Here is a 14,648-nt window from a genome sequence, read left to right on the forward strand (position 1 = left end):
GAAAAAGGAGTTATTTTCTCTTTATTCTGACTGATGCATTATTTACTTCTCCACTGGAGACTGAGGTTTGTGTACACTATACTTCTCCTCAAACCAGCATTTAGAAATGATAGAGGATCACTCATGGAGGCTTGTTCTTTAACCGTTGTCTTAAAATGAAACCTCAATTTTTTTTTTCTTTTTTTGGTGACAACTTTCTGGTTGATTGAACTTCCTTAATTTACTGACATCTATGTTTATTTGCTCAAATATTTACTTGCTCTGGCTCGTGTATTTATTGAGCCAGATGTGCTGGAAACAAACCATTTGGTGGATTAGGCTTTGTTGATCAGAGGCAGGCTACTCTGGCACAAGGCAGACAAACCAAAGATGAGGAAGGTTGAAAGGTGGTTCCTCCTGCATTTTGCAGGTTGGTGGTTGGTAATTTGTCTGTGGAGGTCGGTAATAAAATAGGTTAGTGGGGGATGCTGGTGCAGAAGGAGGGACCTGGCCCCTGGGGACTTTGATCTGCTGGGTGTTTCACTCCCACGGGGATTGGTTGGAGGGACAGACTTTGGAAATCACTACTCCATGTGAGGAGCAGGATTGCTGGCTGGGGTTTATTAGCTACTTACCTCCCTCTCTCACTGCTCTTCCTCTCTTCAGCTGAGGGCTGTTTTGTCAAGCTGTGACAGTGAAGGGACTTCAGTGAGCACCGAGACACTCTGAATTCTCAGTGCCCGCTTGAGCAGAGGGGGATGAATGGTCTTGTGAAACCCTCTGGGAAGGTGGGTGAGGCTGCACCAGAATTAGCTGTAAATGCTTTCGAGAAAACAGTGGGTTTTCATGCAACCAAGGCCCCAGCCACCTGTATCAGCATTGCTTAGGAACATCTTTAATGCCAAGAGGGAGAACACAGGCCTGAGGAAGAGCTCTGGCACCTCCTGCCCTTATCTGCACCCTGTTGAGAAGAGAAAGTCTGTTTTTACCTTGCAGGCCAAAATGCTGCTGTTTGCCAGGTGTTTATGCTGTTTGCTGCTGCTTATCCTCCACCATGTCCCTGCCTCACAGCAGTGCCACAATCTGCAGCACCAGGGGAGCATCTGGTGCAGGGCAGCAAAACCTGCTGCAGGAGGAAAGGGGCTTGCACAGCTCAAGCTCACCAGTGAAAAGAAATGTCCTCCTGCTGGGGTTTCCACCTCTGCCTCGGCAGAGTCAGGCTGTCAGCATGCTCACACCTCCTGAGCTGTAGGTACACAGAGCAGCCTGGAAAGATTCCTGAATTTGTTGGTCCTGTTTGTAATAAACACATTCTGACCATTCTGATTATCTCATCTTGGCCTTAGGTTAGGAATGGTTGCTCTTGAAAAAAGGAAAGGGAAAGGAGTGTGAGACGGTGCCAAAGGGACAGATGAAAGATGTGTGCTTCTTGCAGAAAGGTTTTTTTGAGCTTTTGTTTGTTTTATTCCTTGCTTTTAGTGGGTTTTTTTGGCTTTCTATCAGATCAATTTTGCTACAGTTGATAACATACCAAAAATGCCCTGGGCTGGGTGACTGATCCATGCTGGGGCAGGATGCTTAGCACTGGTCAAGATAGCTCGGGAGCAGCAACCACTTCTGACCTCCAAAATCTGCCTCTGAGTGCTGCAAAGGCTGAGCTGCTTCTGGGATTATTTAAAGAGGATGATGATGAGGCGGAGGAGGATGATAATAAAAGGGAAAAAAGTTCCTCCAGACTTGGAAAGGGCAAGTCCAAATGGCTGCTGGAAATAGCAGTAGTTTTCCAAGGAACCTCTTGTTTCCCTGTTTAGTGGTCATATCTCTGCACACCCAAGAATTTGTATGAGTCACCTTTCTATAACCAGTAGATAGATCAGTTTTCTTGTTGCTGAGATGGTTTTGGCTTTGTGTGCCGTTTTGGCTCTTGTTTCTTAGGTGAGGGGTGGTTTTTTTGGTTATTTTTTGTTTTCTCTCTCTTTCTTTCGCTCGCATTTATGGAAATTCTCGTGGTGCACGTGCTGCCTCACTGGGAGCTGCACTGGGCACCTCGGGGCTGGGTGGGGAATATCCCAGGGCTACTGAACTAAACTTGCCCTGCCTGAGTGGGAACATCCCTCCCTCCCTCCTCTCTCACTGCCTCGCCCTGGTCATGCCCAGCTGCTCCCAGGGGAGGGGAAGCTGCTGTTTCTGCAGCTGGGGCAGGGGAGGAAGGTGGCTTTGCTGAGCAGCTGGACCCTGTGGGACAGTTTGCTGGCAGTGTTGTGGTGACGTTGGGTGACTGTGGCAAGCACTGGCTTCTGATGAAACAGAACAACCTGAGGAAGGAAAGCCTCTGAAAGATAAAACTGCTGCACAGTTTGTTCTCTAGAAAGTGCCATCACTGAAACAGCAATTTCTAAAGCTTGCTTTTTCTCTGGACCTTGTTACCCCCACTCCTCTTTCACAGCCAAAAGAGGCAAAAAGACAGTTTCCAGTTGCAGCAGGATCCTGGGACTGGCTGGGCATGAAAAGTGGCACTGGTTGGGTGGCTCCCATGGCACAGTCTGGAGGAGGAAGGGGAGGTAAATGCACACCTGGAGCCAAGGGAGGGCATTTATTGCATCAGGGATGAGCCTGAAAGTCTACCAGAGCTTCCCCATGCATCCTTCCACAGAGGAGAGGTTTGTGGGGTGGCTCCAGTGCAGACCCAGGAAAGAGCCATGCAAGGAGAGAGGCCAGGCCAGTGCCTGTGCTGGGGACAGCCCGTGCAGGCCAGTACCACCAGAGCCAAAAGCAAGGGACAAGGTGTGGGTGCTGCACCTGGAGCTGCGTGTCCCCTGTGTCCCTCCTGTGACACCAGCTGAGACCTTTGCACTGTCAGGGCCTTTGCCAGCACTGGGGGGGAGTTTAAACTGCACAAAAATCAGCTTTTGTGATTTCTTTCTTCTGTCTGTGCCATCTGACGTGCTGTGCCTTTGTGCAGCTGGAAACCTTGGCCCAGATGTGACTCACACTCTTCACCTCCACCAGGTGAAAGCAGAAGGTCAAGCCCTCCTTGCATCACTTTTACCAGGAAAATAAAGATGTTAAAATGTTAAATAGGGAAATGCTTCAAGGGAAGGTAAAGGGAGAAGTGAGGATGCGTGTTTATGAGGATGTGTGTTTATGAGGAAGAGGAAAGTGTTGAAATATACCAGTGAAAATAAGTCAGCCTGGCATTTATTGGTGAACAAAAGCCCATGTGCATTGATTAAAAAAAAAAAACCCAAAGCAACCAGAAATGGGTTGGATATCATAACGGGTTTCAGTGTTTTCACTTGCAGTCTGCTTCGCAATGATCATGTAGATAAATTGTCACCAGCAGCATAGTCCAAACCTGGGGTGAGTCTTTAAATGTAAACTCTGGGAAATATTTACCTTTTTGAAACAGAGTGCTTTTTCTGCTGTGCCCACATCTTTGTGGGAGGTCTTTTCACTCTCTATTTTTTTTAATTTTTAAAAAATCTTTATTTTATTTTTTTGAAAAGGAGGGAATGCTGACAGGCTAGGATCCCTGTCCCAGGCAGCCAGGTGGTGGGACCCACTCCCCTTTCACTGGGGGAAGGCAGAGGGTGTCCGGGTGGTCTTTCTCTGGGCAGCCCAGGAGCTGAGCATCTGAAAACAGGGGAGGTCATTGCAGGGCTTCTATTTCCTACACTGGACTTTGCCTAGCAAGGGAGTTGCTAAAGGCTCTGCCTCTACTGAAAACTCCCTGCTGTGACTGGGGTAGATCTGGGGTCCCTGATGTGAGAGGTGAGAACAGCAGAATCTTGAAAAACAAAAGAAAATGCCCACCAAACCCCAAATGTGTGTATCTGGGGCAGTTTTGTTGTGTTTGAGCTGGGAGTGCTGCAGACCATCCATCCCCCCAGGAGTCAGGAGGTGAGATCATCTCTTGCTGCTCTCTGCCTACTGAAAATATCATCTGCTCTTCCCAAAGGGGCAAAATTCACCATTTGAGTCCAGCCAAGTGGCAAAAGAAAAAATTCCAGGCATGTTATTAAAGGCACTTATCTTTTATTATTGCCCAGTTTATTTCACCTTTAACATATTTCAAAGTTCTGTTTCTTTCAAAACAAAACCGAAGCCAAATCCACTCCCCCTCTAAAATCATGAAAGCCCTGTGAATATAACCATGATTTGAGATGGAACCCTGTAACTGCAGTGGCAGAGAGCAAAGATGCACTGGTGGGTGTGCTCCTCCCAGGCACAGAGCCTGCCCTGGCCCCTGTGCCTGGCAGAGGGGACAGGGAGCAGCCCCCAGGGCACTCCAGCCTGGCATGGGCAGTGCCCAGAACGTGGCAGGAAGCAGCCTCGGAGTGGTAAAATAAAGGACTTACATCTCCAGGGCTGCTCAGTTGTCAGTGGGGGAGTAGAAAGGTATTGGGGCACCAGCTGCATCTTCCATTCAGCAGAATACTCAGCAAGGAAAGGAAGTGAGCAGCAGTAAAAATGTTACTGTTAAATTACAGATTAAACAAGAATCTCTTCCTTCCTGCCCCAGGATCACTCCTGGCTTTCTGCCCGCACTGCCTGCTGAGAAAATGCCCGTGTCTGCCTCTCTGCCACAGAACCAGATCAGATCAGGCAGCTCCTTTCCTTCTGCCACTGAGGGCTCTTCTCAGGAAAAACAGGTAATAAATAACCTTTGTGGCAGGCAGAGGTGTGAATGCAGGGGAGTCATGACATAGGTGCAGCAATGCAGAGGAGCTGTGAGAGCCGTGTGGGGTGTGCAGGATGGTGTGCTGGGGACATGGTGCAGAGCCTCTGCTGTGGCACTGAGAACAGCTGCTCCTTTGGTCCCCAGCAGTGCAAGGTGACTTTTGGGGGAAACGTGGTGCTTCTGGAGCCTGTTTTTATACAGCCACACTGAGCAAGGGTTTAACTGTGGGCTGTGATACCCACCAAGGGCTAAAGACTCACAGAACTGCTCTTGCAATTTTGAGGCTGATGGGAGTCAGGCCTGAAATATCTGTGCCAGATTTTTACTGAACCAAAGCAGGGAGCCTGGCTGGAAAGCCAAGGGCCAGAAAGGTAGAATTAGAGAGTGCTTGCCTTGGGAGGAAAATGTTAGCAGGCAGAAGTGGGATTTTGAAGTTAGCAAAGCAAAGCTGCTGGCAGACTGTGCCAGGGTTTCTGATGGACAGGGCTGCAGATGCTGCAGCCTTTCAGCATGTTGCAGCCTTTCATGCAGCCTCTCAGCATGTTGGGGAGTGCACGACACTGTTCCTGGCTGGGGCAGGCACTGCCCACACGGGACAGCTCATCCCCTTGGAGTGATGGCTCTGAGCTTCATTCAGGAACTGAGAGACTGCTTCTACTTCAAGCTAACGACAATGAGTCACTCCAATTTTCACTTCCCCAGCAGTGCCCTCTTTTTCTGTCTTAGATAAAAAATGTTTCTGAAGTATGTCATGGCTTTTTGGTAGCAGCTTTCACACTTTCCCCCCACACCTGACATTCAGCTGAACTCTCATTTTTCACTCAGCCACCCTGGCTAACACAGGGTTCGTTGTTAAAATGAGACAACAAAAGCAAATGGAAAGCCCCAGGCAAGAAATTTGGTGTGAGATGTTACCAGACCTTTGTGAGCATCAACATGAAAGTCAGAGGGAGCTTGGGATGTGTACCTGCACTCTGTGTGTGTGTGTCCTCCCTGTGCAGCCACCTCCAGTGCTGCAGCTGCTCTGCTTCCACCTGGTTGTGTGACATATCCATTTGGTGTTTTTGACAGGTATAACACTGGCTGCATCCAGCTTGGTCACCAATTCATAAAATCATAGAATTATTATAATGTAGGAGCTGCCAGTGCAAGATGTTTGTGCTGCCTGTGTCCTGCAGCTGCTGGGGGGGTGGCGTGGCCTGACGAGGGCAGGGTGAAGTCATGCGAGTTGGGAGTCTGAGAGGTGGAGGTTCCAGCCCTTCTCACACCTGTGCCCTCTTCACCTGGCAAGCACAGTGTTGGTGTTGTCCAGCCTTGGCTCCAGAGAAATCTGGGAAATCTGGAAGGTAGAGTGCATTCTATGCTATGAAGGTTAAATTGCACATACTCGAAAGCTGGCGGATGTGGTGAGAGGTTTTTGCAGCAAGATAAATGCAAGCCAGGCAAGGCCTGCACTACCTGGATAGTTATGGTCTCCTTTCCAGCCAGTGGTGGAAGAATCAGTATCTTGTTGGCAAGTGCTCGGATCCCCCTTGTCTCCCAGAGGTTGCTGAGCCCACCAGAAATACCCGTATATCACTGCTGCCTCCTCACTGCTTAATTCTTCTCTTACCTCTTCTCTGTATGGGTGGGAGAGCTTGGCCAGGTGGGTCATGAATTTTGAAGACACTCTTTCTACTAAATCAGCCTGAAAGCTCCAGATGGGAAGAGCAAAAGACAGCGAATAAAGAGAACAGTAACAACCAGTTTTCTAGCTGGGGAACTTGAGGAGGCTTCTTGTACCTTGTGCCGCATATTTCAGCCCCAGCACTCCTGAATCCCTGCCTGCCCTGCCTGAATGGTGAAGAACAGAAATTTCGGAGGCTCTGCTGTGAGGTTTCTGTGGGGAGGAAGCTTGGCTGCCTCAGGTAGGCACTCATGGTGTGTGTCTCTGGGCTGCCAGAGGAAGAGGCGTTACTAGAAGTTAGGTGGGTGAGCGGAGCGTGCTGGGAAGTGCTTTGTTTACAGGCTGCTTTGCATGTCCCCCACCCTTTCTGTCAGCGGTTGGTGGAGTAGAAGTGGTTTTTTCTTGCCCATCTTAAACAGCAGTTTGGTTTGTGCAGAGCTTTCGCCTCTGAGGAGCTCGCATCCATGCTGGTGAGACCAGAGGTATAGAAAAAACACACTGGCAATCAGGTGATCGCTCAAATCACCGTGCTCTCACCCCACAAATCCTCTACTGGGGGGACAATGTTAAAGATCTGTTGAGCTCTACTGGGGAACAATCCATCAGATCACAGAGGTGCAGATGTTATTCAGTGATGCAGGAGATCCACCAGCAGCAGCAGGGCTGGGGAAGCGGGGTGTGACCCTTGGGCTGAGCCAGCAGCAGATAATCCATCTCTGCATGTACAGCACCCTTTGCCTCTTTGATCTGTTCAAAGAAAATGCAAGTGTAGAAAAGGGGAGATGAACCAACCTCCTTAGGAGGTCTTTGCAGCCAGAGCCTCTCCTCATTTCACTCCCCATTGTGTAGTGAGCAAAGGAAAGATTCTGCTTTCAGATTTTGGTGATAACAGAGCAGATATCCCCATTTCTATCTGAATCTCTGGAAGCATGCTGAGAAGCCTGCATCCCCTGGGAAGCAGGCAGGGTTTTGCTGCTGTCCTGTGCACTGAACAACCACTGTCCAGGTGGATGGAGGGCTCTGCTCAGCCACTGTCTGCAGCAGGGAGTTCCTCCCTTTGGCATTGCCTTGACTAGGAGGGGACACAAAGGCAGGGCTGGCTGTGGGAACTGTAAGGATGTTTTTGTGGCAGCAGGGTTGGGCCCAGCATGTGCAGGTGGGCAGCAGCTGTCCTAGGGTGGCTTCATGATGCTTGTATCCCCAGTCATCTGTTCTCTTTAGGCTGGATATTAAGTTCTGCACCTTTCAGACTGGTTCCAAAAGCGAAGGGGAATAAAAAAAGTGCACAATTTGTTTGCAGAAACTGCACTTGCTGCTCTGCATTCCTTCTCACAGACTGTGCTGTCTTCAGAGCAGACAGCAAGAAAGAACTGTCCTTTGCTTTTTAGTTAGTTTTTTTTAGCTAACTGAAGCAGAGAAATTCTCCAGACTGTGACTTTTGTTTTTCTTGGAACTCATTGGCCCTGCTCTGGACTGCAAACCCAGAAGAACACGGGGGGCTCACGCCTGTGGCCCACTGGGGCTGCGATGCTGCATTGCCAGCACAGAAGGGACTGATAAGAGACTGAATGAGCCAAGCTACACCCCACCAAAAAAACTTTCTGAATTTGCCATCTCTTCAAAACGACACGAAATTTTATTGTTTAATATTATCCTTTTTAATATACTTGTGAATGCTTTGCTTGTTAAATAAACAGGGTTTTTTTCTTCTTTTCTCCAAAGAAATCTTTCCCCGAACCAACTGGGAAAAGAGCCACTTAAATCTGCTTTCTAGAAAAACCCCCTTGGAAGTTTTGTCCCAAAATTGCCTAAACCAAAACAAATCCAGCAGCCCAGCCTGGGGTTGGGAGGTGTGAGTGGAGTTGTGAGTGGATGTGTGTGCATGATACAGCCCAGCTCAGGGTGTGCGGTCTGAAGCTGCTGAGTGTTTTCATCTACTTTTTAGGTATTTGTGGTAAAATTATCACAGGGTGGGACACTCTGCTCTGCCTTAGAAAATCCCAGTCCCAGTTGGAGCTCACACCCACTGCCCCTGGCCTGGACAACAGGGAGCTGTCCCTCCTGGACAGGCAGCACAGCAGGTCCTCTAGCACCCCATCTCCCACCTCTTCCTTTTACCTCATTAAGAAACTGAATTCCATGCTAGAGACACAACTTTATTTAGGTTGATTTCTTTGGTAAGCTTGGCTATCACTTTAGACAATCCTTTACATTGTAAGGTTGAACAGAATCCTAGTACAGTGTCCTTGTTCCCACTGCCCTGCACCAACTCTTTTATTTAATTTTAATGCCATTTGACTCAAACATTTTTGATGTAAAGTTTTTCCCCAGTACAAGCAATTGCAATTTCTTCTGACCTTGGCTTGTAATGATGACCATTTTGTAGTCGTTACACTGCTGTAAAGTTCTTTAAAGCAAGCTAAATATGCCTGTTTGGGATTGTGCATTATTAGCAACTAAAAACCAGTAAGACTGCAACTTATAGAAACACCATCCTTTCTTTTTCTGCATGGTTTCACTCTGATTTTTTAAAAATTCATTGATATTTGGAATAGCCTATTTTTTTGTCACAGCTGCACAAACACTGATCCAAGGTGGGGATGAGAGACAAAACCCAATTCTTTACCAGTGCCTGTGCTTCTTTTGGGTTTCATGGGAAAATGAAAGACAGGGGATTTTTGGCAGGAGAAATCTATTATTTTATGCAAATATGCATTAAGGCAGAAAATTGTCATCGGTAATCTAGATCATTAGATCAGGACCTGGACTGCTGTGGTTGTCTGATTCAGAGCTGAATCACGTATCTGAATGTTTCCCTTTAGTAGAATGTCCCTCCATCCCACTCTTACAAAAAGCAGGTGAAACCCTGCTAGTGAGTCCCAGTTGAACAGAACAAATATAAAATGCATGCTGTATGTGTTTTGTGTTAACGTGTTACATGTGGGAGCTGAATTTCAGCTTCTTCACTGCCCTCAGATTTGGACTTTGCTAGCTTGGAAGATGCTTCCTTAAATTCCTTGTTGACAAAGTAGTAACAAATGGCATCCAGGCAGCAGTTTGTGTTGGCGAGGATGGAGGCAAAGTGAACAAAGTTGTTGATGCTCTGTATTGCCGAGCAGTCGGAGCTGATGGAGTCCAGGACGAAGCGGAGGAGATGCCCGAGGTAAAGAGGTAAAAAGCAGATGATGAACACAGCCATGTTTGCAGACACAATGTAGACTGCTTTCCTGGTCAGCATTTCATTGCAACAGTCGTCATTCTTCTTTCTCCTGAGTTCTGCAATGATTTGTATGGAGCAGTAACTCAAGATGAGCAGTGGTATGAAAAACCCTGTAATAATGGCACACAGTGTGATCACCGAGGGTGTCACAGAAGATTTTTCAAAGCAAAAATCATCCTCTCTTCGGTCCTCAAAGCTTTTAATGAGGGAAGTCTCACAGATGATGACTATCCAAAGGAATCCAGAGACAAAAGCTGCCTTCAGCGGCGACCTCAGTGCCTTGGATCTCAAAGGGTACTTGATTGCAAGGTACCGATCAGCAGCGATGAGGGTGATGATACCAATGCTCATAAAGCGGTTTGTGAAATAGCCACCTTCCAGAACCAGGCACCACCCATCCACCTTCAGGTGCTGGAACTGGGACAGAGTTTTGAATGGCAAGGTGAAGAGCAGCAAGCAGTCAGCCACAGCCAAGTTGACCATGTATACTCTGGTTTCTGTCCATTTGCCAAGTTTGCAACAGAACACCCACAGCGCCAACACATTCAGCACAATGCCCAAAACCAAAACTGGGATGTAAACACACAGCTGGAAAAGTGAAAATATTTCATAGGCTGTGATATTGCAGCTGCTGTGGTTCATCTTGGGAGTAGCAAAACGAACAGTTCCTGCAAAAGCAAATTAAGCCTTTTACAAGGGAGGTTCTGGACTGAATCAGTGATTAATTCCAGCCATGAAAACTTGCTGTAGGGCACCTAGTGGGAGGAAGAGGGACAGGGACACAAGCCTGATCAGTTGTGAAGGGCAGAAACACTTAGATTCTCCCTGGGTCCTGTGCAGGGAAGACAGCTCCTGGAGAGTGGCAGGGAAAAGGGCTTAGGCCCTTATTTTGACTCAGACTTGGATCAGGCAGCAGCAGCAATCCTGCAGCAAGGAGTTATGTGAGCCATTGTAAACATTTGATAGTGGGAAGGGGATCCCTAAACCCAGCTCTCATCCCTTCCCTTATAGCAGGGCTCAGTGGAAGCCAGCCAGTGACCTCACAGCTTAAAATGTCCCAGATGCGCAGCAGAAGGACAGCTGTCCTTTCCCTCGGTCCTGAGAAGTCTCTGCATCACTTCTCATTAGTGATATGAGCAATTATTAGTGTATCTCTTATTAGTGTATCTCTCACTGGTTTCAGCTGCCATCAAACTCTCTATTCAGAGGGCTGCACTGAGAATCTGAGTACTGGGTCTGCTCACTGCCTTTCAAGGATTGTCAAAGCCGTTCTTTATCTCAGAAGTCTTATAGCAATCTGCCACAATTCCAAAACAAAAGAAACTCACTTATGCCATGGCAGGAATGTGATGTGGGAGAGGTGAGCTATGTTTGGTATAGCGGGTGGTTTGATCACCTTGGATCTAAGGGCAATATTGCTGTTTGCCCTCCAGCTTTGGAGGAGTTAATGCAGAAGCATGTTCCAGGTGCAACTGGACAGAAGAGACCCAGGATGTCTGACTTGTCTTTGGGTTTTCCCTGCAAGGGAAACGTGGCTCCATGGGGGAAGGTTCATGGGTCTCAAAAGCATCCCCAACGAGCAAACCATAAGGCAATGCTGCAGCATTTATGTGCATCTGTGGGTCTTGGTTAGCTTTGAAAATCATGCAGCAGAGTAATCATGCCAGGAGACCTCTGAAGAGGTGAGAGAATGTGGTACAGCAGATATCTGCAGTAGCTCTGTCCTCTGGACATGAGAAATGCCTTACGAGCCCATAAGATAGAAGGGAAGATCATAACAGGGAGACCTAGAAAAGATCTAGCAAAGGCTGAGACAGCCCTTAAGCATCCCAAAATGTGTCAGATGTGGTCAGCATCAAAATGAACATTTGAAAATATATTGGCTCCAGCCCTTTCTTTCTCCATCCCTATTCTGGTGTCCCACCATGGCCGGGGAAAGGCAATGCCTTGCAGAATGCAAGTAACTGTGCCAGTAAATAGCCAGGAGAAATTACCTGTTCTCTTGCTGTCCTTGCAGAGAGTAAGTTCCTCCAGTGCAGCTGTGGAGTGCTGTGCAGGCACGACGAGCGGTGCTCCTTGCACATGACCAGTGAGGTGTCCTCTGATCACAATTTCTGGTGGCTGTGAGAGCAGCAACGCTGGCCGATAAAGCACCCGCACTCCTCCTGAACAAAGGGCAGAGCTTCCTCTGTCATCACCATTGGTGTGGCTTGTACCACCTCCTGCTGACTGAGGAGCCTGCAATAGTCCTGCAGGGAGGTGAAAGGCTTGTCTGCCCTGCATCCCTGCAGCAGTTCCTCTGGAGGTGGATCTCTTTGGGTTTTTCCTTTACTTTTACCTTCCATTGCCTGATGTCTCACTGGGCAATGCCTGTTGACCCTCCTCGTCCTACAGACTGTGCTTGGAGGGGACCAATTGCCCTGGAAGGTCCTGAGGTCTTCTCTCTGCCTTCCAGAGTGCCACCCCTGGGATTGGAGCAGGAGTGGCTTCTGTTGTCACACTGCCTGAGCTGTGGGACAGAACAGCCCTAACAGTCTTGCAGCTGCTGGAAAGGTGAGGGCAGTGGTTTGCAGGCAGTTTCGTGATTATTACAAAGCATTTCACTCTGAATCATAGTAGTTCTCGTGTCTTCTATAGCTCTTCTCAGACAGCAATTCTGAGAAAACGTGTCACCGTGACCCTGTGACCTGCTGGCTTTGTGACTGCTCAGTGGTTGCAGGTGCCTGTGTCCCAGGGACTGCTCTTGTGCTCCCCACAACAGCCTATTTACCAGAAACACTCAGACAGTTGATCAATGAGCTTAAAGGTCCTGATATTAGCACCTTGAATTGCTGTCTTGGGCAAACATATTTCCCCTTTCCACTTTTCAGGTCACCTTAGAGCAGCTTCCGGAGTATTTCTGCATTGTCTGCACATCAGAGATATCACATTCACACTCTTTGAAAATAATTCCATGCTAGTGTACAGTCACAATATATTACAAACTTCTAAATTTACAGGGCCTGCTTTTGCCTTTCTTGGGGCTGCTCCTTGGTGGATGCTTACAAGCAGTTACTGACATATTAGTGTGCCCAGCTCATCAATCCCCAACAACCTTTTTATGTTATGGTCCTTGTTGGTACTTAAGTCTTCAAAATCATCCAGATTCTGGGCTGTGCTAGTTTCATCACTGTATAGAAAACTTTGCATCGTCCTCAAGTGTTGTTCACAGCCTCCTCTTGTCTGTGTCCAGGCAATCACTAGTGGTATAAACCATGAGCAGTCAAAGTCATGCCTGGAGGGGCTCAGCTCATAGAACCTCTCCAGTGCGATGCTTCCCATCCACAGCTTGGTGCTGTGGTTGCCAGATGAGGGTCTCATCAGCCCAGTGAGGTCTCAAGAGAGGGAGAAGCCATGTCACAAGGCACAAAGCACCTGGCTGTGAGCAGGACGTACACCAGCATGTGTCAAAGCCAACTCAACACCAGCTACCAGTAGTCAAAGCTAGGATAAAGTGCTGTCTGCAGAGAACTTACATGGCTCCTGCTGAGGCTCTTGGGTCTGTGCCTGATTCCTGGTCACCACAGCATCAGGATCCCCATCCTTCTCTCCACCTCATCTCCCCATCAGCCACCCTCGTCTGCAGCTGCTCATGGTCCCCTCCTTCCACCGAGTCACAGGTTTTTTCAGCCCTGCCAAGGACTACTGTTGGTGTTTCCCCTGCCTCTGCAGTTCCTGTGTCTCAGTCCTGTGAGTGCTGTCCCCGTGTGGTGCAGTGGGGGTGACACTTGTGCTGCGTTCTCACTTCCCTGCTGGCAGCTCTTGGGCAGGGTATTCCAGGGCCCAGCAGCACTGCAGAGCACTGGTGCCTGTACAGGCTGCACTGGTGCCTGCAGCGAGCCCCAAAGGACCTTGCACTGACACCAGCATCCACCACATTGTGCCTGGAAAAGTGATTTTCTTAATGACAATAGCCAGTGGGGCAAAATATTCCTGTAAGGTAAAGAACCACTGGTATGGCCGGCTGACAGACAGGTTGATGGGCTCCTGCCTCCTTTCCCTGGCAGGGAAAATCTCCATCTCCCCTGCATTCCTGTGTCCTGCTGGCTGCAGCTCCTGGAATGTCGGAGTCGGGCAGAGCCTCAGGCAGGATGGGAGGGGTGCTGGTACCATCTCCACACACGGAGAGGGACACAGGGCTCTGGGCTGCGCTGCAGTGCCTCTGCCCTGCGGCGGTTCTTTCCTGCCTTTCTCACGGCCAGAAGGGATGGTGCAACAGCCGATCTTGACCAAAAGAGAACTGTTGGGTTGAGAGCAAAACATGTCAGTCTCATTTTTAGCACATCAAATGGCAGTTTGAGGCTAAGTGCAGCAATCCCACACAGTGACCAGCCCTGGCTGTTGGGGCTGTTTCCCCTTTCCCCTTCCCCAGCACTGCACGGAATTGACTGCGACAGAAAACAGTCAGGGCTCCTGTGCTGCAACTCTCTTCACACTCCTGCAGTGATGCCTTTTGAGGGTACCTAAAAACAGAGGCCAGACAGAATTAAGGGAATCAAAAGCAGTTCTATTTATTGAAGGGCCTTCAGGAACATTTAGGGCAGATGAAGTCCCCCAGGGGCTACACCCAAAATGGACCACGGGTCACAGGTTTTCACACTTTTATAAGTTTGGTCCATTTGCATACTGGGGGTTAATCTTCCAATTCCAGCTTCAGGTCATGAAGTCATTGACCCCAGGTTTGCTCCCCCCAACTCACTTTTGTTTCCATCTCTGGGGCCTGAGGCAGTGAGGTGTCCTTGACTGCCAGGCCTGGAGAGGAATTGCTGTGTCTGCCCCAAATGGGAAAGCAGCAGCTCACACTGTGTGTGGAGTTCAGAGTTACGCACTAAACAACTGCAGGATTACAAACTGATGAAAAACACAAAAGCTGAAGTTCTAAGGCATCAGCAGCACCAGGGACCAGCTGAGTATGTGTGCACATGTATGTGTGCACAGAAAATCCTGTGCTTCCCAAGATCCTGATGCTGCTTCAGGGCTTGTTGAGCTCCCTGGAGGCTGCCGGGCAGTGCTCGCCCCTGGAACAGCTGTGCTGTGCCAAGGAAACAAAACCAGAGATGCCT

At 48.7% G+C, this 14,648-nt stretch overlaps 1 protein-coding gene across 1 annotated transcript; it reads right to left on the reverse strand.

Annotated features, from left to right (window-relative positions):
• Positions 1 to 8,461: 8,461 nt before the first annotated feature.
• Positions 8,462 to 12,459, reverse strand: LOC137480251 (G-protein coupled receptor 35-like). The gene is made up of 2 exons (XM_068201314.1): positions 11,541 to 12,459; positions 8,462 to 10,214 (listed from the first exon to the last, which is right to left on the reverse strand). The coding sequence occupies exons 1-2, from the start codon at positions 11,827 to 11,829 to the stop codon at positions 9,253 to 9,255; spliced, it is 1,251 nt and encodes a 416-aa protein (XP_068057415.1). The 5' UTR covers positions 11,830 to 12,459; the 3' UTR covers positions 8,462 to 9,252.
• Positions 12,460 to 14,648: the final 2,189 nt, after the last annotated feature.

Source organism: Anomalospiza imberbis, chromosome 10 (assembly GCF_031753505.1).
Source record: "Anomalospiza imberbis isolate Cuckoo-Finch-1a 21T00152 chromosome 10, ASM3175350v1, whole genome shotgun sequence".
NCBI classification, from domain to species: domain Eukaryota; kingdom Metazoa; phylum Chordata; class Aves; order Passeriformes; family Viduidae; genus Anomalospiza; species Anomalospiza imberbis.

Excerpts from the sequence above, each read along its gene's own strand:
- LOC137480251 (XM_068201314.1), bottom strand. The coding sequence starts at position 11,829 with ATGCAGGGCAGACAAGCCTTTCACCTCCCTGCAGGACTATTGCAGGCT. Across the intron at positions 10,215-11,540 it reads CAAGGACAGCAAGAGAACAG|GAACTGTTCGTTTTGCTACT; the intron begins GTAATTTCTCCT and ends TTGCTTTTGCAG.